Source organism: Trypanosoma brucei, chromosome 10 (assembly GCF_000002445.2).
Source record: "Trypanosoma brucei brucei TREU927 chromosome 10, whole genome shotgun sequence".
NCBI lineage: Eukaryota > Euglenozoa > Kinetoplastea > Trypanosomatida > Trypanosomatidae > Trypanosoma > Trypanosoma brucei.
Window position 1 is genome coordinate 2,581,840 of NC_007283.1, and position 23,702 is coordinate 2,605,541.

The window sequence follows — 23,702 nt, forward strand, 5'->3', positions numbered from 1 at the left end:
ACGCCTAAACCCCTCAGTTCGTTTGCAATGACGATAAACGCAAGGTGATGGCGTTCTCTGCCGCCAACTAACCACAAACCGTTACGCTTAAGGGGGTGGGCGCACACATACACACACCTCAGCCAGTGAGGTAAACGGGAAATCACTACGTGACACAACGCCAATGAGAGAAAGGGGAATAAGCCCTGAGGTACAGCTCGCCACTCGCGGTGCACTCGAGGGCGCTGACTCAACACCACACAATCTTTGAAACCGCCTCCTCCTAGACTACAGGAAAGACACCGCGCATACCGGTGGTACCAGCGCATAAATGTCCCCATATCACCAGCCACATAGTGACACGACTTTAAGGCTTGCTGAAAAATGCACCTAGCCAGCCTGACTGGGTGCTGTAATGAAAGTAACTAGGTAGCAATCTTTGCTGGAAATGAAATAGCACGCTCCTAGCAGACAGATGGAGAAAGCAAACAACATTATCCACAACATCGCAACCTTTCAACTTCCGCTCCGGCTCAGAAAAATGGTACCCTACATGCTTCGACATCAAAGGGCGAAACGATATTCTGTGCGTGCAAACAATCGCTCGTAATCAAAATACAGGGGAAAAATCCACAGGGTCGGTCATCCGCAAATCCACAGAATGGCATTCAGCAAGTTTTTCAGCAAACGAGTTAGGTGTCCCTCTTGCGACCATTACTCCGAGCGACTCACCAACAATCTCGTGCAAACGAACTGTGGTCACTTACCTATTGGAGTGCAGAACAAACCCAGCAAGCAAACCCATTTCCCCAACCATAGAAATTTCATAGTGCCGCATCGACGTTAAACACTGACGGAGTTGGCACTGGTTAGATGTGGAATGTGCCCCGACTGTATTGTGTTAGTGGCTAACTGCAATTCGATGGATAATGGATTGACTTGTGGAACGGCAGCAGCATACCCCGGAGACGGCCAAGTGAAGCCCGCAACCCCACCACTGCAACAGATATGTGCGACCAAACATTTCCCCCATGCAGACTTGGTCAGCCATACATCATGCAACGCGTTGCTCCCGCTTTTCTACCCAAAGCAACGGAAGTTTACGTCCTAGCCCCTCCTTCCACACCTCGTCAAGGACGGACTCTCCGGCACGCTGCGACCCCTGTAGCCAACAATGCACGGAGTCACCAGATGCGATGTTCCTCCCTATTTCCGCCATGTCACCAACCGACACAACCCGCTGAGGAATATAAAGCGAATAATTGCCAACTCGCCTAGTTTCGTGATCAGCTTCACCCTCCGTTGGAGGAAAGGCCTGTAACCTACGACAGCTTTGATGATATCTCCCCGAAACCGTCCGGGCAATTTCCCGCTGCCTTAATGCCATCCACAACCTAGAGAGTGGAAACCGAGACGCTATCCCCTCCAGTAGCGCAGCGGTATCAGGGTCAGGAGGTTTTGCTCCCGAATATACGTCCGATTGAAGCTGAAGCAATTGTTGCACTGTGCGATTCATACTTTGCTTCGTTACGCCACGTGGAACACCAGCCTTGGTGTTCAACGCTGCGGTGCTCTCTTCGTTCCAGCGCAAAACGCACCGCACGACGAGGCCCTCAAGTTCCCCCCTACGCCTTTTCGCACCCGCGGAACAGGGAACAACTTGATTTCCATCCTCCACTGTGGCCCACGCAGCACGGGACCAGCATGATTCATCCTTTCTTTTGGGCGCACCACCGTTTCCCAGAGGGGTATCGTCCCCACTCATGCCCACCAGGATCAAACGGAGGGCGGACGATTCAAAATCACAAACATCCACCTGCGGAAATGGCGAACCACCTCGCACAGGCTCGTTTGTTCCCTCAGAGGGAGCACCTAGTTCCCCAGGGCGAAGACGAGGACAAAAACAATGCAAGCGGCTATTTAGGCCCTCTCTTGCTTTCTCTAGAGGGGAAAACGCATTAACCGCTACACAGTTGTCACTAACAATGCTAACCTTTCGCGGAAGCCACACCGCCGCCAGGCGGATGGGCTCCGGAAACAGTCGCGTTCGTCTTCGGCCCTGGATGCCCAAGCAGTGCCAGCGAAGCAATTTGTCCGAACACGACATGCAGAGGTTTTGCCGACCCTTCCCCGGTTTGACACGGGCTACGAACGGCATATCGTCCACCGGCCAGCACCGGTGAGCAGCTACCCGGTGGCCATAGCAAACGGTAAAGGAGCCGGGACCATCAAACACGCGAGCGTCCACAAACTCAGGTAGGGTCTTGCCATCGCAGCGAGATACATGCTCCTCTCCAACGAGCAAAGGGTTGCTATCCAATCCGCCGTCGAAAAGGGAACGGCCGCTAGGCGTACTCAGGAGCACATGAGCCCCGCCGAATGGGGTAGACATCGCACCGCAGGGATACTCTGTGCACACCAAGTGCACGCTCACGCCGGGCCGAAGACGGAAACACTCCCCCACTGCATCACAACTTGCGTCACCGCCGGAGAACTGAGGAAAACAATGGTGACGCTCAACGGCAAAATGAAGTCGGTCGTCACCCCGTGAAAGATACGCTGCTGCATCCAGAAGGAATGCCACGAGGCCACGCCGGGCCATAACCTCCGCGTGCCCGTCTCTCAGCATCAAATCGGCCTCAACAGTAAACTCCACTGGTTTGTAACCCACACAACGCGTCCCACTTCCCAACGAGACGCACACAAAACTAGGACCACTAATTTTATCACAGGGAGAGGCGCGGGGCAGTCCTAGCACAAACCCTGCTACCACCTCCCCCCTACCATCCAGGGCACTAATTGCACTACAGTCCCAACCAAAACCACGCGGTTGAGAACGGAGGGCTATAGCAAATGCCTCAAGAGGAGTGGCACAACCCGGGAAACAGTCGTGAGGCACATCCACATGCATCCACTCCAAAAATAAGGCGGGGATGGACGCGACGCCACCCAGAGAAAACTACTCCTAAATCCCAACAAAATAAGTGAAAAGGCAAGAGAGAGAGAGAGAGAGTATTACGTCAACACACGCACACACGCAAGCTGGAGTATAATATGCACATTACATGTGTCACATCAAAGTAAGACCACTGGCACCCGTTTGAAGAGTTGTAACCCCAGTTATCCCTGCTAACGGGGCACAGCTGGCAGCATCGCTTAGAAGTGGATCACACGCTCACTGCCCCGATTGAGGGAATAAGCGGTCAAGTAGTGTTTCCGCGAGGTATGCGGTATGTTGCTGACTCAATCGTGCATCAAGCGGCTGGCCTGACTCGAATGCACGAAGCAGAGCCGCATCTCGCGTGGATAACATGGATGACTGCATGGTGCCCCACAGGCGGGCGTTATTTTGTGGGTTACTCTGGAGGTACTCCGACGCCTTCAACGGATCAACAGTCCACAATGCGCTGACAAAGCCCAGCAAGGGCACGATTCGAGACTCAATTAGTACTTTCTCCTCGGGTTCAAACGCAGTCCGAAGACCATGCGTGCTACCGAGCCCCACCACGAGTGCTGAAGGTATGGAAGACTCACACTCCAGACAATGTAACACAGTCCCTACAAGTTGATGCCGAGACGGGTAAGATATGCAGAGAGGATCCAGCAGTGCGTCGCTGAAAGAAATGAGGCGCGTGGCGCCAAATGGAAAACAAGGACTTCCAAAGATGAAGAGAATATCGCTTCCTCTTAAGCCACGATGAGCCAAGAGAACACGTTCTAGTGACTCACCCACCATGACGACCGGAACACGCGGCTCGAGCAGCGCGCATCGCCGTGGGTTGTTGTGCTCACCTAGAAGCAGACGGTCACACCACACACCCATGTAATCCGACACCCTCTCAGAATCCCAAGTCTGCGCGTTTCGACACGGCCTGCGGAACCGAGAGCCACTGTGACTGCAGGTATGCCTTGCAAATGGTCCGTATTGGCGGAAAGCGTACCGCTCGCGAGTCCTTCCCTTCGCATCTCTTGCTTGAATGCGGTTTTCATCTGGGTTCTGTACGTCACTCGGGGAAGGGGCACATGTTTCTAGTATTTTCCTTGCAACAAGTCTGCCTAGAGCCCCCCGCGCCTCGCTGCCTTGCTCATCGTTTAGGGTTCCAATGCAGACAAGAAGACGCTCCACAGCGGGATTGGCAATCGACAGCCTGACCCGCAGGGCCACCGAACTTGGCATCGACACCTTTTCCAGTTCACACTAGTGGATCAGTTTCTGCTTCAAACTAAGGAAGGGAAATAAAAAAGGGGCCGAGTACTCCCCCAAAGACAATACGGTGCGCAGGGGCGTAGACACGCATCCACGGAACCGGTAAAACACTACGTTACGAACGTCAGACACGTTTTCTTTCATTCCTCATAAGTCGTAGACAGTGATCTCTTCTGATGTTGTACTACCGTAAACACGACAGAACCTTTGTTGTTGTCGTTGACTCTGGCACGCACTCGCAGGCGAAAGAGTTCAGCCTGTGGAAAGGAACAAAACTTACGACCTGGCTACCTCAACCCAGCGTCTCGCCTACTTATCATTTACTTCATTATTTACCCGCTTGACGCCAGTTTCCAGCGCTTGGCGGAACGGGGTGGGTATGCTACTAATATTCCCGTAAATAGGGTTTTACACCTTCTGACTGGCATCACCTGCCACTTCAGCGGGAGGCGCGGGCGCGCTACAATCTCCTTCCGCTATCGCCTGCTCCCGACGCTTCTTCTCCATTTCTTCCTTACGAGCACGAAGCTGTGCATCCCGGACCTCACGTATTTTTCTCCGCGTGTTCACTAATACGGTGTCCTCCCTATCCTCCCGCAGAAAAAGAGTGGCGCCCTCCAACTCGGACGCCTGCAGTTCCGTTATGGCACGGGCAGCGTCTTCCGGGGTGACAAATTCCACCACAGCTCTTCCCCCTGAGAAAACTTTGCAAAAGGTGACCTCCCCCGCTTGACGCAAATGATCCTTGAGTGTGTGCCAAGTAGTTTCGTCGGAAAGTCCAGACACCTGCACACGCTGACCCACCAATTTCTTAATGCCATCAATCTCCACCTCCACCGCGGTAAGGGTTAACGGATCCACACGCCGCACAGGGGGGTTGAAGCTAGGGGGGGCAGCAGTCCATGCCTCCTCGTCGACCACGTTTGGTTGGCCCCAGACGCCATCATCCGCACCACCACGACCGCGTCGGAAACCACCACGACCACGGTTTGCCCGAGCACCGGTAGCTGCACCGCGCCACCCGGCATCGCCGTCGTTCCACGGGTTACTGAAACCATGAGCACTTCCACCCCGACCAGAGCCCCAGCCGCCGTTGCTGCCCCCACCAGAGCCACGGCCTCCTCCACCAGAGCCCCAGCCACCGCCGCCTCCTCCACCAGAGCCCCAGCCGCCGTTGCCACCTCCGCCAGAGCCCCACCCACCGCCGCCTCCTCCACCAGAGCCCCAGCCGCCTCTTCCACCGCTGCCACCGCCACCGCTACCATTGCCTGGGCCATCGTCGGATCCCCATCCCCCACCAGAAGAGCCACCCCCCCACCCTTGGAGAAAGGCCACCGTGGCATTCAGCACCCTAACAGGTGTGCGCTTCATATCACTGAGTAAAAACTCAAAATAAAAAAGATGCGCGCCGCGCTTTTACAATATCCTTACTTCTAAACCCACTTCAGCAAGGATTGTATTTTTTTTAAAAAAGAGACCACATACACGAGAGAACGCATATGTATTATAATGGCGTCAACAAAGCACAAACACTCCATTTTTTCGCAGGTCTTACACTTGCACAACGTAATTCATGATGACGAAACCACACAGACCTCCCCTGGGGAAAGCAAGACAGCAAGCAAACGAACAACAGTCGCCGCACCAACCGGTGCAGTGAGATGTACCGAAAGTACATAACGCTCGCCTAAGTTCTTTCCTTAACCTCACACAAACGGAAAGCAAGCAAAGTCAAAAAAAATAAAAGCAGAAACCGCTACCACCACTTCGAGGGGATTTCACTGAAACAACGCTACAGCTGAAGTTGGAGAAAGAAATTCCCCCACCTCTAGATTCCAAGCGGCTGCTGCGACGCTAACAAAAACGTGTGAGGACGGGGAAGAGACAACACCCGACAACTCCATGTTCCTGGTGGGTTACACATAACAAAGCGGTGGTTGAAATGAGGGTGACAGTGCCTATTAGTCTAAAGAACCACAGCTGCAGCTCAGAAACAGCTGCGAGGCCTCAGCCAAGTGGAGCACATCCTGCCTGTAACCCAGGCTCCTACCTGACTCAGGTCACAGCGAAAACAGGCACCGAAAAGGCGACAACCGCGGGGACACCCACACCCAAACTCACATAGGCGGAGCAATCGCGAGCAATAAGTTAATACACGCCGCATGCAGCACAAACCCAGCAGCTAGCCGTATTCGGCTCACTAAACGCGAATAAAAAATGGAAGTGTCCAGATGTGCCCACAAAACATCACTTGTTGAAGCAGGGAGTTCATTTGATAGAAAATCCATGGATGCAGTTCTCAGCTGAAAGAACATGTTGGCAGCCACCCGAGGTAGCGTCTCACACACAATACGCCTCCACTCACCGTGCAGTACCCTTCCACAGAAATAAATGGGGATATGACAAAATTTGAGGGAACAACATGATACACCACCGCCCACTTCATATACCGTCTTTTTCTTGTGCAAGAACGCATATGCACAGACATATGGCGGTAGAACCGCGGGGCACACGGGGAAACTAACCATATGGTATATGCAAACAAGCGCACAAAGGTAACTTGAAAACTACATCTCAAAAAACATGCCCAGCAAAGGACCAACCAGCGCTAAGGGGCAATCGCACAATCATCGCATATTTGGACAATAATTAGGGTAAAGCGCCTGAACAAGTGTAAGACCAGCACGTACACCCTCCGCGTGGCACTCACTGCAGCTGAAAAGACTGAAGTGTAGGAAGACAGGGAAGAAACACCTTTCTTACAACAGCCCTCACCATCTGCAGGGATAGAAGCTACACCGTATCTCCTCTACGTGTGGCAGAAACAGATTAAGTTGCTAGTAGCCATAGCAAGTAAAAAGACGTAACAGCAGCCACAAAACGTTATGAGTGCCCGGACATCTGCAAACTTCACAGGCAATATGTTTCAACAGAACAGCATGTATGATTACAAATGTATGATATTGTGGGGTAAAAGTACGTCGGTTACCGTTCGTCTGCACTTGGGGCACTTCCGTTTAATTTTCTTCATCGCCAATTTTCCAATGTCCACGACACCCTTGGGCTCACCCGCAACGCGCTCTTTAGAGTTCTTCCCAAACGGGCACAGCAGGCACCCACAACAACTGGACTCTTGTGCCTCCGCTGCCCCTGCCTCCCTGTTGTCAGCATCCACATGTGCGCCGCTAGGATTTCCTGCATGCTCACCATCAGCGGAGGAGACACTTTGCAGAGCCTCCTCGGCACGAACCTGAGAATCGGATGCGGCCGCAGAGCAAGTTTGTTTAGGCAGACGTCTGGGGCTTATTGTTCGTTTCTTTTTAATATTTAGGCACGCGTAACAGTAAAAGTGACCACATGGCAGAAGAACAATAATCCCCTCGTCCTCCGCATGGTAATCAGAATCATCGCATATACCTCTCTCACCGGGTGGCCTGGAACCCTGAACCGCGTCAACAAGTGAGAGAAGTGACCGCGGGCGTAATGCCAGCTCACACCCTGCGCAATAAAACTCACCGCTCAGACAGGGGCCATCTCCACCCTCCTCTTGTATTTGCTTGCTTGGATCGGATCTGCGAGTCGTGCAAAAACAACAAATACATCGAAGCAAGGGGCAACATCCTGAAGAGCCACCCTCTGCAGAAAGACCATCGGCAATGAACCCATGGCGTCGCACCGCGTAATGCGCAGCCACCTCTACCTGTCGCATTCCGTTCGCTACAATCGTGTTGTCACGATAAGTTGCACAAGCACGGGAAACCCAAACGCAAGAAATGATCCCTATCATAAAAACAAACGACGAAAATAGGGCAAGCATCTGCTGAAGTGATCCAACAAATGTCGGACCCACGCCCTCTCCGTTGCTCAGACAGGCCGAACAAAATCCTGGAGATACAATACCTTGAAGATTTTGGCAGCTATCTCCCTCACTGGAAGGTATGCAAGACTGTGAGCCACAACACCACATACAATCCTCCAGGCCGCTCGCCGCGTCACCAGAAGCCAAACACAAACCGCACGTATCTGCATAGTGGCACCGCGAGGGGCACGTCTCTCCTACAGCGATAGGACGACCGCCTTTAGAGCACCCGCTCGTATTTCTCACGCACCGGTGCTCTTCACAGCACCATCCACAGCCATCATTTTGGCTGAGGCATTCATCAACTGTCAGACGATGCGAACAGGTGTCAGAGGCACAGGCAAGATCACTGCCGTCGACTTTACAGTACGAGCCCGCCTCACAGCATGTAACATTTCGTTCATCAGCACAGCACTCCTCACTTTGACCACAAGACCCCACAACCCTCCCAGGGAAACCGCAGCACTTACTTCCCCCAGATACACAATAGTAGTAAGCTGGGCCTCCGCAGCATATGGGCGCAAACGAAGGGCAATACCCGTCCCCACATCCAACGAGCCCACCCACTGAGAGGCTCTCGTTGCTGCTTAGTCTATTCACCACCTGACCAACACCAGCTGAACCGTTCAACGCCACGAGCCCCCTTACGACAGGCCAAACAACATTACTCCCCTCCGTCCTAGATGGTGTCGGCATCTCAAGCCACACATCATCCTTCAAAATACTCCGCTTGTGATCCGCTGAAGCTACCCGCACCAGCAGAAACGGTACCGAAAACAATGTTAGCCACAAGGACATGCCTGGCTATGGAAATGCAACAACTATGTCATGTTCAAAGAAACATTATAGAATGGAAAAAGTATCGAAAATATCACAAAACGAGGCAACTAGCCCGTGGCACACAACAGCGAATACGTAACACACCCCACAAATGGCAAACAATATACCTTACACATAAAAAAACAGAAACTCTAAATTAGCAACGCATCAATCAGCGGAAAAACAAACAAATCATGATGGATGCATAGCTTCTAAGCAATCAACTTCCCTTGCGTCGGAGAGTTAAAAAAGGTGCAAAGCGATCACAGCAATCATAAAAAAAGATGGCGTAAGCATCCCCCACCACGAAACTCACACTGCTGTCAGCAATTACTGCTTTATCTGTTGATGAAAAAGTACTTCCCTCCCCCTGTAAATATAAAAAAAAAAAAGAAGAGACGGCTGTCACAACAAAAAATAGGGGAGCAACCAAGGTTAATCTTCACCAACTTAGCGTCAGCGAAAGGGCCGCAAGGGGGACACGTGTTTCCGTTTAAGAGAGGGCACACGTGAGGCACTACAATTATAAACTCACACGCGAACCCACATAGTGAAAAAGTAAGATTAAATAATGCATTCTGTATGTTTAAAAGATAACAAAAGCGAAGGAAATTTTCGCCTCACATTCTCCCTACCAGGGGAAAGCGTTGAGCGCTCATGGCGTAGGCTGTACAACAAACTGCCATGTGCACTGAAAGGCCACCATCACACACATTGCACCTTCCCAAAGTTGCTTTCCCCGGAGAAGCGGTGGTTTATAGATAATGCATTGTTGTCCGCAAGTTGCCCCCCAGCGTTTTCAAATTGGTGAGCGCAGAATACTTACGCCCATACTCCGCTGCGCACTTCAGGGGGAGGGGTAGCGGAAGCGCATCGGTTTTGTTAGGATATAGAAAGCACATCCCGTACAGGAGAGCCTGTAGCTCTCCAAGATCGAATCCTTTCCGCTTGGAGACGACATACAGCGTAGAGCGGGCGTGACCAAGGGTGCAATTTGCGCCGGTGAGAAAGAATGCCTCACCAAATTTTTTGTCCGCACCTTCCGCTGTAACGAAACCGCGTGGGGCGTTGCAGTACATCGTGCGGTCATCAGGGGCTTGGAAAGCAAAGCGCGAGTGCTGATACCGCTGGCCAGCCACAACCGCCCAGCTGCTTCCCTTGAGCACCTCACTCAGGACGTCGACGTCACTCTTGCGGGCATCAAGCAATTCTCCCTCCGAGGCACAGCCACGCAGAACCAGGTACGCCGACACAGCATTTCCCTTGCTCGTGAAGTGGCTTTTTGCTTCTTGCACGAACTCCCCCATCTTCTTAGATATCACCTCGGATGGAGTTGGGGGCCCCCCCTCAGACATCGATGTCGTGTCACAGTCGCTGCCGTCGGCATACAAGGTCTCCTTCCTGCCATTCACTTGATAATGGTTGCAGTAGGTCGACCACTGTGTGCCCTTCACGTAGAATGACACGAAAGCAACCGCGAAGAACTCCTGCCTGACGGCGGAAGACTCCGTTGCAACCGAGCGTTGATCCCTCCCAACATCGGCGGCTATTATTAATATTCCGCCGGATGGGTCAGCCTTCGCTAGCTTCGGACAAACTTGGTTCACATCTAGGGTCCAATTGAGGCGACCGGTTTTTGCGCATATTTGTTGCGCAACGGCCATGACAATCGACAACTCACGACCTCCCGTTAGGTCCTTAGCCACGACTTGGCTAAGGGCACCGCCGCCCGACCATGATGCCTTCCACTCTGCATACGGCTCCCTCTCGGGTCGCCGCAGGAACGTCACACCAAAAATGTTCTTCCCCAAGCGGCCCTTCGCCTCTTTCAAGCTTCGAACGGGGATGGAATCCCCGAAATTTAGTGGGGCGCTCATGCCATCAAGGTACTTCTTTATATTACCGACGACAACAGTTCCCTGCTTGTTGTTTGTTTCGTCATACAATACGACGTCGACTGTCTGTCGCGCACCGGGGTGCCTAAGGTCTTTGAGCTCCTTCACGAAACCCTGTTGTGAGCTCTCGCTTTGAGGGTTCACTCGTCGAAAACCGTCACCCTTTGGTATCAATATTTCCGGGGACTTCAGCACCTGACCATCCACGGAAACGAAATCCTTTCCAAAGGATATTCCGTACGCCTCCAAGAACTTCACGACCCTCCCCCCTTCGTGTTGGATTAGACGTTCAATGACACGCCTGAGGCGTTGAACACGATCATCAGGAAATATGGAGCACAGCTGCGGAAGTTGCCTTCGGTCTTGCTCATTCAAGGACATCTCGTGCAGCACCTGAGGTGGGACAAGCACCACCCGCCGCCCGTCGTTCGTCCGGCACTTAAAAAGTGCTTGCTGTGGCTCAATATGAATCCCGTACCGGTCGCGGAAATACTCCACATATGTCTGTGACGGGTTTTGTTTGAGGCCCGCTGCATCGCAGGCCTTATTGTCCGTAATATCAAGGACGGTATACATAGTAGCACGGGATTTGTCCACCACACTGTATACCTTTTTCTTAATGAAACGCTCGGCGAGCGCTCGTCGGATACTACCGCGTGCTCGCCTCCTTTCATCCTCCATCGCCGTCAAACAGTCCATGGCCGACGCCACGGGAAGGGAGACGTCCAGCTGCAGGACATCGTTTTCTTTGCCACGGATTACTGTCGAAAACGCCTTCACAGAAACTGCCTCAAATATAGAGATGGTTCCTGTGGCATTTTTTTTTCCGTTTTTCAGGTCTACAAACTTTGTACCGACCTTTTCCTCATAACATTCCTGAACGGCACTACCGATCACGCAGTTCAACTCCATTGTCCTCTCTTTGGGGTTCAACGAACATGATGTCGCCTGCTTCAGCGTAAGCGTGTATGTGTATGTCACCGTTTTCCCCTTCCCTTTGCGCGCGTTCACGGTCAATTCGTAATTATATTCCTCCACGGGAAGTCTAGTGGGACATATTATCGATGACCCTGTGCAGACGCACATGTTGACGTCAAATGCGTCTTCGCTACCGCTTTCCTTTCTCATTTTCAACAACATATTCTTCGATGCGAGCACTTTAACCCTTTCCCTGAGGTCGGGTGCCCCATCTTTCATTTCAATGGAAAGGGGGTAAATGAAGGCACATTTCCTCGGGTCGATGTACAGAGGGAGGAGGTTTGTCCATGCCTCCACTGGCCGGTCGTACATCCCGGCTTTCGCAAACGAAACCACCGCATCCCTCTCACGGGTCTGGCCAGTCCGATACGCCCCGTCACCAAAGCCTCCACCACGTCCACCACGGTATCCACCCTCGCCTCCACCACGTCCACCACGGTATCCACCCTCGCCTCCACCACGTCCACCACGGTATCCACCCTCGCCTCCACCACGTCCACCACGGCGTCCACCCTCGCCTCCACCACGTCCACCACGGCGTCCACCCTCGCCTCCACCACGTCCACCACGGTATCCACGTTCCCAGTCAGACATTTTATTTAAATCCTTTTTATTAAGTTGCTTGTTTGCTTTTTTAGTTGATGACTGAAAGAGAACAAATAGTTTTTATCCTTTTCGCGTTCAACCTGATTACCCGTTCTGTGTTCAAACAAAAGAAAAGATCAGGTTGAAAGTTTTTTCTGGTAACTTTTTCCCAACAAATAATGAATACTGCTTTTTCATGCCGTTTTTTCCATAATTGATATCACATGTGAGTAACTCTTAACTGTATATGTCACTCGAACGTCGGGGTTGCTTACCCTATGAATGTGCGCGCTCTGTCGCCGAGTGCCATCATTTTGCTGCTACGAGTAAGTTTCCAGTCAGACAACATTACGAAAGTACTGCTCCTTCTCTTTGACTCTAACGTTGAGGCTTCTTCACAGACCCTCGTCTAAAATATCGTACACCTGAAACTACCGCATGGGTGACCATATATAATACGAGTGTACAGTTGGCGCAAGAAAGAAATTACCACATAAACGTATCTTATTTCGTAAGACGTCGTTCTTCATAGTAATTACTTACATGTCAGCCTTGCCATGCGTCAAAAACTGTGCATCCAACTTCTGTCGTCAACTTACCTTGTAATAAGGGTACCAATACATTGTATCCTTGTACAATAAGGCCACTAAGTGCAGACCCAAGACTCGAATATGAATAATAAGGGATGAACAGAGCCTACCTGAGTATACTGAGGAACAGTAGCCTTCTAGAAAATACCTAGGTTACCGTAAAGGTATCAGCACGGCACTTCTATATTGTTCAGTCCAAATATATACCCCTATGACGTTATCACATCAAAGACACGCCCGACGGGGCGCTACACAGGGTCATCGTACTCATCTTTGAAGAGTGCTAATAACGTAAGTGTAAGGCAATAAACACGCACTTCACAATTATTGCGTGTTTAAACCACCAGTATTCCCCGGTGTTTTCCCCGCCCTTCGTTGCCAGTGAATTGAAAGCAATTGTACTGCGTGCTGTTCCTATATTAGTATGTCATTATTGGGATAAGATCTTCATAACGAAATCCAAACAATAAGCATTAGTACTCCCAAAACAGCATGCCGAACAAATTGTTAAGGAACAGAAAAGGTCGCATAAATAGTTTTCGAAAAATAACAACAGCAATGATATGAAGCGACGTTATCAGTTACGGTGTAAATCTGTCAGTAACAGCTCAAGTGACCCCCGATTACTTGTGCGACGTATCCAACGCCAATACTACGGTAACGTAATAGCTAAAATTATTGTGTTCACAACTTTTTCCACCTTTAGATGTTGTACTTGAATGCTTTCAACAATACCGAATAAAAGTATTTTGAACAACAGAAAAACAGTATAGATAACCATGTCATCGGAAGAGAAGCAGCGATAATCAGTAACAAAATGGACTTGCGACTCCTAACAGAACACTGCGGCTGGTTAACGGATCCAGTAGTTAAATCAATGCGGGGTACAACAAAGATTTCTTCTAACCACTAACACGATTGTAATGAAAAATAAACAAAAATGTTTCCAACGAAAGATGTGAAAAGGAAAAATTCTCAATACCTAATAGGACCATTGAAACACAAGCTCACCATCAAATTCCACGGACTCATAATTCTTAGCATCATTAGAAGTGATCGATTACACCGTGGACAGCCTGGCAAACATGAAGGGAAAACTGTCCTCCATTCCTTTGTTCTGCCAACCCCCACCTGCCCACAAATACGAATACAACAAAAACCATTAACCGCACACCTCACCGGCGCAACCCGTATGATTCTCGTTGTGAAGAAAACCATCTTCCGCCAAAACAAAGTAACCGATCCCCCGTGACGGCCGCAAATTACGGGACCGTTTTATCAACTAATCAACCTACGCTTTCAAACAAAACACTCGTAAACAGCAATCACCAAAGCAGGCACTAATATATATATATATATATAGACAGCATGACAGGAGGTTATTAAAATGGCATCACAGTCTCACGAAGCCCTTTTAAGGGAGTGGACAAAAATATACGCATTGTGAGCCCCCTTTGCCACTAGTAATCCCACACTGCTAAAAAAGTGGAAAACAGTTCGTCACGAGTTGGAGGGAAAGGGGAATTGTCCTTCCCACATGCGTAGCCTATACCGGCGACAAAACAATGGGGAGGAAGCAATGTCAAGTTTGTTTAAAACATCCACGGGGGACGTTGTAGCACCCACCCTAAAGGGAATACTGGTAACTATGATTTAAAAAAACTCAAGAAGCACCAAGCAGTCACTGGTCACATGTAAATAGTAAGTTCCTAACCTTTTACACCGTATGTCCTCAGCAACCCAATGTCCCTTTAACAACAGTAAGGTAGAGAAAATCAATAACCAGACAGCTATTTATCATTTTACTTTTGAAAAAATGTGGAGATATGATAATAAGTTCACCAAATGATTTAACTATAATTGATATTCCAGATTATTTTTAAATTTGACTCCCAAAGACTCGACTACATGGAGACACATATGTGCAAACGGGCAAATTCCGGGAGATGCAAACTTCTGTATAAATTTTTGTGATGATTGCTGTAACAATGCTGATGTTCGATGCTTGTGCTATCTCCCTTCGTTCATTTCCAGAGCACAGATCGCAGACGGAATGTTCCCTTTATAAACGATACGTTGGCACTACAAGGTACCACAATGGAACATCAACAGGATACTGGTAAAAAACGCAAACGAAAAACGAAAAGTCACGGTGGTACGCCCTCCCGTACAAGGCAAACTGGTAGGGGCCTTGAGCAGCCGTTTATACCGTGTATTTGAACCCACAAGCGTACATTGCTAAAATATTAACAAGATTAAGCGTCAATGCGGTGAAATCCAGAACCCCTCACAAAGTTGAACCCAGCACTGTCGTAAAGTCCATGCCCTTCAATAAGCATTCATATATTTCATGGGCCACAGGGGAGTTAGGACAACAGCAGTCGGCACACAGCAATCAAAGCACGGGCTGTGACAGTGAAGAGAGTGATATACCTGGTGGATCGCATACCATCCATGCAAAACGTGGCCTAGGCACAGGAATACTAGACAAAATAAAGCAAAGTTATAAAACTTGCCGGAAGTAGCACAGTGATAATGACAGTACACTCTCGGGGAAAATATTCACACCAGACAATTTGAAAGCGAACTCCAAGCAACAATGTTCTCATTACATAGATATCAGGCTGCGGGGGTGACATACCGGCAACGCAATTTTAAAAAAATAGAACAGATGAAAAATATTTAACAAACGACAAAAAACATACAGAAAACAAGTTTCCTATTTTGAGAATTAATATATTTCCCGTTCAAAACACGCAAAGCCAATTCCGAAAATGGAGCGGCAAAAAAAAAAAATGGAAAATACCTCTCAGGTATCCGGAGCCAAACCACGGCATGTACTCAGTATGTAAGATGCGTAAATAGCTTTACACGATCGAAATTTGGCAATGCTGTTGTTTTGACTCTATGTAGAAGCGGTCATGTCACAGCAACGGTCAAAAATACTCCGCGAAACCGATGACCACCAGAACCTCTAAGTGGATTCTGGAAAACAAAAACAAAATCGCCGATTTAAAATAAAAGATGCCCTTTTCGAAATTTTGTTCTAAAGGCTGCCTGTATCGAGTGAACGGATTTTGTGGCGAGGCTCTTCCCCTTTAGCAGTTCCTTCATAAGCACTCGCGTAGCAAATATCTTAACAGTAGAATAATAATGCGTTACCTTCAGAAAGCACAGAAATACTTCATTACCGGGCTCAGAAGGAGATTGCAATTCCACTGAAACCCTTTAGCGGATCCGTAACAAAGAATTCGGCGTCTTCCCCTACAACCCCAAAAACGATAACGCAGCACGCCACTATAGTTGCACACCCCCAAAAGGAAGGAAATGACTCTTTCTCCCAAATGAATAGGGGAACATGGCTTTACCGGTAATATGCTTCCGAAAATACGGCAAACCAGCATAGACATTTGCTGACACAACACCTCACACAAGGGTAGTCATATGCTGCGCACCAAAGTGTGCCCCTATGCCGCGACGTTTTAGAATCTTAATTCACTCCGTGCGCACTTCGGTAGCTCAATATTCCAGTGTTTACTCTAAAACAGAGCTAGCTTCTACAGCAAAGCCAGTCTCCCGTCAGACAGCAAGAAGCCAGAGCAATGCGTTGACGAGAAAACGATGCAAATTTCCTTACACCGACCGATAGTTTTTTTCGGTAGGATAAAAAAAACTGGTAATATTAAATGGTTCCAGCTTATATTAATGCAGCCCTTCCAAGGCCTTCTCCAACTAAAATATATACAGCCAATTCTCAAAAAATAGGAGAGGAAACGCAGTGACTCCGTTACTTAACTGCGTATCGAGACGGCTGCGTTGATGGTATCGACAAATGGGTTAACGAAAACCCCACCACGAGCAACGATCAGCACCGTTGTCACAAACGAAGAATAGCAAAACACATTCATATGAAGAAACCCACGTATCCCACCCGGAACATTTGTCGAGGGGCAGAGCAACGATAAAACCAACTGTTAGTGACGCCTTGTGTAAAGTGGTTTCGTCATTGTGTTGAAAACAATAAACAGTTGGAAGAAACCAGTATATGAGAGCGGTAACGCACTCACGACGTATCAGCTAAATAGGGAAATGACGATAAACGCAAGGTGATGGCGTTCTCTGCCGCCAACTAACCACAAACCGTTACGCTTAAGGGGGTGGGCGCACACATACACACACCTCAGCCAGTGAGGTAAACGGGAAATCACTACGTGACACAACGCCAATGAGAGAAAGGGGAATAAGCCCTGAGGTACAGCTCGCCACTCGCGGTGCACTCGAGGGCGCTGACTTAACACCACACAATCTTTGAAACCGCCTCCTCCTAGACTACAGGAAAGATACCGCGCATACCGGTGGTACCAGCGCATAAATGTCCCCATATCACCAGCCACATAGTGACACGACTTTAAGGTTTGCTGAAAAATGCACCTAGCCAGCCTGACTGGGTGCTGTAATGAAAGTAACTAGGTAGCAATCTTTGCTGGAAATGAAATAGCACGCTCCTAGCAGACAGATGGAGAAAGCAAACAACATTATCCACAACATCGCAACCTTTCAACTTCCGCTCCGGCTCAGAAAAATGGTACCCTACATGCTTCGACATCAAAGGGCGAAACGACGTACGCCACGCGGCGCAGTCGGCAAGAGAATCTTTGGCGCTACCCCGCAGCCCCTCGCCACTCTGGAACCTTCGCAGCGCCGTGCTAAGTGGAAGTGCACTGGCAGGCCCCTTTCCCCCCTCTCGGGGATCAAGCACCAACAAGTGGAAGGAGGTCGGCAGCCCGCACTCCGCCCCCCACCCCTCTCCCTCGTGCAGGCACTTGGAACGCTTACTGAACTATGCCGTTGCCCTCCTGTTAAGAGTGGGGTGGTCTTTCAACCAATTCAACGTTCACCACCTTCCCACACCCCAGAGGGTATTAGGTGCGAAGATCAGCCGATACCAGCCGCGCCGCCAAGTGGCACACGTGTCAGCTATGTTTTCCGGACTGATTTCGTTCCTTTTGCGTTCGTTTTTGGTGTTTGACTCTTCGACTTGTAGAAAGGCCTCTTACGTAGCAGGATCCCTCCGCACACCCGGTGGTCGCGGAACACAGGCACAACGTCTCTGCCGCAGATCCCAAAGGCGATAATTTTCTGATTTATCACTTTGTCAACGCGCCCTGTTTGTCTGCAAATGGACACGCACTCGTACCGACACTTTGAGCATCCCCCTAGTTCTCAGTACTATTTCCTCCGAGAAAGGATAACTATGAATGCTTCTGCCGCGGTTAGTTTGTGGCTGGTCTCCACGTTGCTGGCCTTTGGCAAGGAGTGTTAGCCCCCTCTTGACCCAGCCACGAACCCACAATGCACACCCTGCGCTAGGCTTGGTTATGCACCTACGCTTGCGTCGAAAGGACCCTTGTGTGCCACTGTGCGGGAGCTGTATGTTTCGTTGTTTGTGGCTTATCTACTCCTATGTTGTCTTTTGGCTGGGTCAATCCGCATTTGGATTGCATTGCTTTACCGTTAGTGACGGGGTCTTTCTTTGGCCGCATTTTCATCCAAGAAAATCCGAATTTGACTGCATTTTCCTCCGCGAGACCCACTGAGCCATTTCTTTCAGTCAGAAAGAGTTTTTGACTACGGCGCTTCGTCAGCACGCGAAAGTTGACGCCACACCAGCCCTTTCCGCCCGTGGAACAAACAATGTGCGGACCCCACATCCCAGGGATGTTCCACCCGTTGTTCTTCGAATAATTGAGTGCCTCTGGACTCCGATTGTTCTGGCGCTACGGAGGGATCGGTCACCAAGTTGGCGCATGTCATTACTAAGTGGCGTATGGGATGGTGTTGCCTCGGCGTTCCCTCGTCGGCTCCACCGGCTGCTGAGTGGCAAGGCTGAACTACGGCCCGCCTGCTAACTTTGCGGGCCGATCTTATCAAGTATGCCCATTTCGAAGCGTTTCTCTTGCCGCCTTCGGGAATCGAGCAGAGTCATATGAAGGCGTCCGCACCTGCGCTGCGGGGTGGTTCCGTTCAGCATTTGTTTGTGGGGACACTTATCCTCTTTTCCATTTCGGCCACCTCTTCCCCCGTAGAGAGGGACTGCTGGCGACGTCCTGCCCGACGTCCTGCCCGACGTCCTGCACCCCATCGTTTCACTTCTAATAATAGTTACAAAAGTGTGTGTCTGTACGGCAGTGCATATTTCTCCAGTCCCCAATCGCTTCGGTTGCTTTTACTCTTCTGAAGCACGGTTCAGAGGCGGTTGCTCAGTGCACTTCCATGGAAATAGCGCGCACAGACAGGATATCAGTTGTTTGTCTGAGCTGACGCGGGCATGAAACAGTATCATGCGGTGCCTTTTGACGGTAGTGACCAAATGTGTCAAGGCCAGCCTCGGGGAATCGTTTTGCTGTTCCTGTTGTGGCTCCTACTTTCCGTGGGGAGGGTAAGCGGAAGCGAACGTGTCAGTTCAAGGAATTGGAGAAGGTGCACTGTTACGCGGACAAATTCACGTCCGGGAATACTCCAACTAACAACCACACACACACACACACACACACACACACACACACACACACACACACACACACACACACACACACACACACACACACACACACACACACACACACACCCCTAACCCTTTTTCCCCCTGCCATGTGCCACACTGACAAAAGGGAGGGAGGGGAACTGTTAAACGGCAACCTTGACTAGGTTTAAGCCCCGAATTTCGCGTCGCCTATTCGCTACGCGCGACTACTGTGTGTGTTAGAATTATCGTATTCTTTGTTCATTAATTACTTTTTTTTTTCTGCCTGTGTGTAGAGGATTTTTCGTGCGTTATGAGGGACGGTTCAGTGAAATGCACTTTCGATTGTTCTGTCGTCGCCGACATTTTTGTCTTCATCGGTGAGGTGTTTTTACCTAATTGGTTGCCCTACTGGTTCCTATATAATGCGATGCCGCCCATGAAATATTGTGCTCTTTTCATATTTTTTTAACGTTAATCTTTTGCGACCTTTGCGAAGAACAAGAGCAACTTCTAATGGTAAACAGAACGATTCCACAACAAAGAAAAGGAAATACAAATAGGCGTAAAAGTTTGATTTCTGTAAGAGAACCAAAAAAAAACACAGAAAGAAAAGGGTGTAAAAACAACTGATGTAAGAAAGAGAGAGAAATCTGCAGCAAGTACTGAGGGGGGTAATGGGGGAAAAAACGGAGACGACGCGCCGGCATTTCGAACCTCCTTTGAGTTTGCGGTTGCTTACGTGTGTGTGTGTGTGTCCCGTTTGCCTACACTCCCCGCCCCCGGGTGCGTAAATAAGGCGACCCCCCCCCCGTCCCTACATCAGCGAACTGCGCAGGAAGAACCCATGTATATACTTCTCCTCCTTACTGGTTGTGGATGAAAGGATCGTCACCTCTCAGGTTTGCATTGCGCAAGATCGTACCAGCTTGACGCCTTTCCGAGTGTGCATTGCATGTGCCAAATTACCCTTACGGTGCGGACCGTCGCGTTTGGGGCGAGATTCCTGTAGGCGTCTTGTGAAAAAGCTGGCCCCGTCCAAGTGTTCGACGGCGCGTCCCGTAATACGACAAATGTGAACAGAAGGGAAGGCTACCGGTAGTGGCCGGGTTCGTGAACCATTAGGAGTCGTTCCTGAAAATGGCGCGCCAGCGCAGCAACCCATTCACTAGAGGTTTGGATGAATGAAGAACTCTACCTGTACAGGGGTTGTGGATTTAGTGTGTGACAACATAACTCTCCAACGGCAGTTGACACATAAAACTCAGTTCCTCGTAAATGGCAGCTGCGCAAGGTGCTCCCCTTAATTCGCCGCTTGTGTGATGCGCTTTGCGGCATCAAACCAATAATGGGGGGAAATGTATTTTCCGTCCTGTATATGGACCCGTTTTTAAGTAAGGATGAACTTTTTAAGGTGCGAAACACCGGCGTAAATTTCCTCTCTATGACTCCAACATCCTCCAAGCTTCCTCGGATCACTTGGTGTGGGAGCATGGCCCCTAACCTCTTTGCAAAGCTCGGCCAAAATGTATGGCCTTGCGTTGCTTCATCTCCGGATGATTCGTGTAAAAAGAAATCTGCGTGTCTTCTATAGGGTTGAAATCAGTTAATCTCCTTGATTCGTGTCCAGGCGTACGTGTGTGTGTGTGGATTAAAAGCGGCTGTTCATGCGTATGCTTTTTCTTTTTCAAATTAAGGAAGAAAGGGGAAGACATTTTTTAAAACCACGCGGAGAAGCGGTGAAATACTAGAAAAAGGCTCCTCCGTTCCACAAAAGTTTGTTGCATATTTTAATGCAATCAGAAAACTGGTGTATCAGTGGTGTGGAAATCAACCATCAGCATTCCAAACCAAAGATCCGCATCCTTGCAAGTTGTGGTGCCGATTTTGACGCAGCATTCCATCGGACTGCCTTTTTTCTTTTCCTAACGCACCACTTACCAATTTCCAAAGGTAAAAAAACCACAAAAAATCAAATGGCTGCTAAAAGGGCTTTAACTCCGACTTGTTTGCTTTATCGTGGCAAAACACGAACAAGCAACACGGTGTCAGTCATCGGAAAGGTGTTGCCAGCGACGGCGCCACTCCGACAGAAACGAAGCAGTAGCGGCTCGTTAGGCAGAGACGCTCTGGCGCTCGGTTCCTCCCTGGCGCAGTCGGCAGCGCGTTAGGCTGTTAACCTACAGGTCGTTGGTTCGAATCCAACGGGAGGAGTCTTTTTGCTGCCCACCTCCGAAAATTCTGGAGGTCACTTTCGCTATAAAGGAAGAACTGAAGCTGTTGCAAAAACAGTGGACGAGTAGGGGTTTGAACCCTAGGCCTCCTGTATGCAAAACAGGCGCTCTACCACTGAGCTACACGCCCTTCAACACGGCTAAATCCGTAATATCACATGAGGTTGTTTAGCAACCGTTGTGTACCATCACGTAAAGTGGTGTGCTGTGATTGGCGAGAGGGCGTGGCGGTGCTCCAGTGGCCTAATGGATATGGCTTTGGACTTCTAATCCAAAGGTTGCGGGTTCGAGTCCCGTCTGGAGTACGTTTTCGTGTCCAAAATTATTTCATATTTGTTCGTTTCTAGTTGTTTGCCGGAGAGCAGCCTTCCTAGCTCAGTGGTAGAGCGCACGGCTTTTAACCGTGTGGTCGTGGGTTCGATCCCCACGGAAGGCGCTTTTCTACACTGCCGCTTAAGCTAATTTCTTTGCTGGGTACGACATGTAAGCGTTAGAGGCTTGCTTGGAGGAGGGTTGGCGGTGCCCCCGTAGCCCAATGGATAAGGCGTTCGCTTCCTAAGCGAAAGATTGCGGGTTCGAGTCCCGCCGGAGGTAGTTTTCCGGTGCAAAAACTTGCGGATATATGAGATGGTCGCGCGAACGTGGCAGAAGCCGCAGCGGCGTTTGGATTTGGCGGGTCCTTTTTGCGGTGAATGCTTGCGGGTTCATAAAACATCCGCGTTGAACCCCGTTTACGCGTGTCGAGGCCGGGGCATACAAATATGACGCCACTTCTTTGGCGCGGCTCCTCGAGGCTTGGTTGGTTACGCAAGCTCCCAAGCCCGCGGCGATTCGTTGGAAATTTGAGGAGAGGCCCCGATGTGTTCGGCGCTGGCGTTGAGGCCATTGCGACGGAAGCTCTACCGGATTTTTGTGTTAAAGGCGCCACAAGTCCGCAAAACCCACTTCACCCTCTGTCGATGCGTTGTTGCGCCAACCAGGGTGGCACAGGGTGGAGTGGGGGGGGGGGGGGAGAAAAAGATAACCTGTTTTTCGGCGTGTGGCCACACAGTCATGGAGTTTCTTGTACTCAAGCCACGCTTTGCCTTATGAATTCTTTCTTTAGGCCCTTGGTTTGTACGATGTCCACTGGCAGGGACAGGGGTTGAAGAAGTCACAACCATAGGAGATGACGACGGTTATTATCATTATTATTATTATTTTTTTTTTTTGCGGGGGGCTTTGAAGCGCAGAGACACACACCAATGAGCACGTGTATGCGGTTTCCCCCAAAACTTTCCCCATCCGAGTGTGTTGCTCCGACGGATTGCCTTACATTACTGAAATTCACGACCGTAAGGGTGAGTCCCAGCCGGCTTCAGCGGCCGCACTGGGGGAGGGGGGAGAGATTAAGTTGGTCGGGTTTTCTCTTTCCACGCCATCGGCAAACAGCAAAATGGGCAACAGGGGTTAGGATACTCTGCAGAGACGGATCGTACGGGAAAGAGGGGGGTGACACATTTGCCTTCTAATTCAACACTTGACAATGGCTACGGGAAATTGGGACCATTTTGATCCTCTTGTTCCGCCGAACAACAAAACCAGAAATAACTACCCGTTGCCACCTTCAGCGGCTACATATATATATATATTTATGTAAATTTATATGAAGCACACACCGCAGCAACCGGGGCTGTGCCGCTCGGTTGCCCATCCACTTTTTTGTGCGTGGGCAACTGGGAAATGGAAGGGAAGGGAGGGGAAGGGTGATGTGTGGAGGAGAGCTCAGGGGATGCCATTCCTTCATCCATCAAGGGGACTGATGTAATATTTGAAAATGTTACGCGAACCTTCCCACGGCTGCCTCCTAACCTTCCGCCACGTTCTCATCTGCCATAGGCAAATGAAGGTTGCGGAGCCAAACGAGCGGGGCAGTGCCCTTTACGTAGTCTTTTATCTTGAGCAGACGGAACCGGAGGACGGGAAGGGAACCGTTACACGCGGGACGCGTAGTTGTGTGCCACAGGCCGTCATTGCCGTTGATATCATCTGCT

At 50.0% G+C, this 23,702-nt stretch overlaps 6 protein-coding genes and 5 non-coding genes across 11 annotated transcripts, besides 5 other annotated features; 5 read left to right on the forward strand and 6 right to left on the reverse strand.

Annotated features, from left to right (window-relative positions):
* Positions 1-1,033: 1,033 nt before the first annotated feature.
* Positions 1,034-2,890, reverse strand: Tb10.406.0070 (adenosine deaminase-like protein; the record flags this gene model as incomplete). The annotated part of the gene is made up of 1 exon (XM_818206.1): positions 1,034-2,890. One exon carries the CDS (start codon positions 2,888-2,890, stop codon positions 1,034-1,036), a length of 1,857 nt encoding a protein of 618 aa, XP_823299.1.
* A 264-nt stretch (positions 2,891-3,154) lies between these two features.
* On the reverse strand, positions 3,155-4,156 carry Tb10.406.0060 (hypothetical protein, conserved; the record flags this gene model as incomplete). Its single annotated transcript, XM_818207.1, has 1 exon — positions 3,155-4,156. One exon carries the CDS (start codon positions 4,154-4,156, stop codon positions 3,155-3,157), a length of 1,002 nt encoding a protein of 333 aa, XP_823300.1.
* Positions 4,157-4,594: 438 nt separating this feature from the next.
* Tb10.406.0050 (uncharacterized protein) lies at positions 4,595-5,557 on the reverse strand (the record flags this gene model as incomplete). The annotated part of the gene is made up of 1 exon (XM_818208.1): positions 4,595-5,557. One exon carries the CDS (start codon positions 5,555-5,557, stop codon positions 4,595-4,597), a length of 963 nt encoding a protein of 320 aa, XP_823301.1.
* Positions 5,273-5,449: a microsatellite.
* Positions 5,558-7,133: 1,576 nt separating the features above from the next.
* Positions 7,134-8,843, reverse strand: Tb10.406.0030 (hypothetical protein, conserved; the record flags this gene model as incomplete). Its single annotated transcript, XM_818209.1, has 1 exon — positions 7,134-8,843. One exon carries the CDS (start codon positions 8,841-8,843, stop codon positions 7,134-7,136), a length of 1,710 nt encoding a protein of 569 aa, XP_823302.1.
* A 776-nt stretch (positions 8,844-9,619) lies between these two features.
* Positions 9,620-12,331, reverse strand: Tb10.406.0020 (argonaute-like protein; the record flags this gene model as incomplete). Its single annotated transcript, XM_818210.1, has 1 exon — positions 9,620-12,331. One exon carries the CDS (start codon positions 12,329-12,331, stop codon positions 9,620-9,622), a length of 2,712 nt encoding a protein of 903 aa, XP_823303.1.
* A 1,922-nt stretch (positions 12,332-14,253) lies between these two features.
* Positions 14,254-14,274: a sequence feature (AT_rich).
* Positions 14,275-17,428: 3,154 nt separating this feature from the next.
* Positions 17,429-17,941, forward strand: Tb10.329.0010 (hypothetical protein, unlikely; the record flags this gene model as incomplete). Its single annotated transcript, XM_818211.1, has 1 exon — positions 17,429-17,941. The coding sequence occupies one exon, from the start codon at positions 17,429-17,431 to the stop codon at positions 17,939-17,941; it is 513 nt and encodes a 170-aa protein (XP_823304.1).
* Positions 17,942-19,443: 1,502 nt separating this feature from the next.
* Positions 19,444-19,540: a microsatellite.
* A 2,036-nt stretch (positions 19,541-21,576) lies between these two features.
* Tb10_tRNA_Asn_1 lies at positions 21,577-21,649 on the forward strand. Its single transcript has one exon. It is a non-coding gene; the product is annotated as a tRNA-Asn (tRNA).
* Positions 21,650-21,727: 78 nt separating this feature from the next.
* Positions 21,728-21,799, reverse strand: Tb10_tRNA_Ala_1. The gene has a single exon. It is a non-coding gene; the product is annotated as a tRNA-Ala (tRNA).
* A 102-nt stretch (positions 21,800-21,901) lies between these two features.
* Tb10_tRNA_Arg_1 lies at positions 21,902-21,974 on the forward strand. Its single transcript has one exon. It is a non-coding gene; the product is annotated as a tRNA-Arg (tRNA).
* A 59-nt stretch (positions 21,975-22,033) lies between these two features.
* Tb10_tRNA_Lys_1 lies at positions 22,034-22,105 on the forward strand. The gene has a single exon. It is a non-coding gene; the product is annotated as a tRNA-Lys (tRNA).
* An 85-nt stretch (positions 22,106-22,190) lies between these two features.
* Positions 22,191-22,263, forward strand: Tb10_tRNA_Arg_2. Its single transcript has one exon. It is a non-coding gene; the product is annotated as a tRNA-Arg (tRNA).
* A 584-nt stretch (positions 22,264-22,847) lies between these two features.
* Positions 22,848-22,870: a microsatellite.
* A 416-nt stretch (positions 22,871-23,286) lies between these two features.
* Positions 23,287-23,316: a sequence feature (AT_rich).
* Positions 23,317-23,702: the final 386 nt, after the last annotated feature.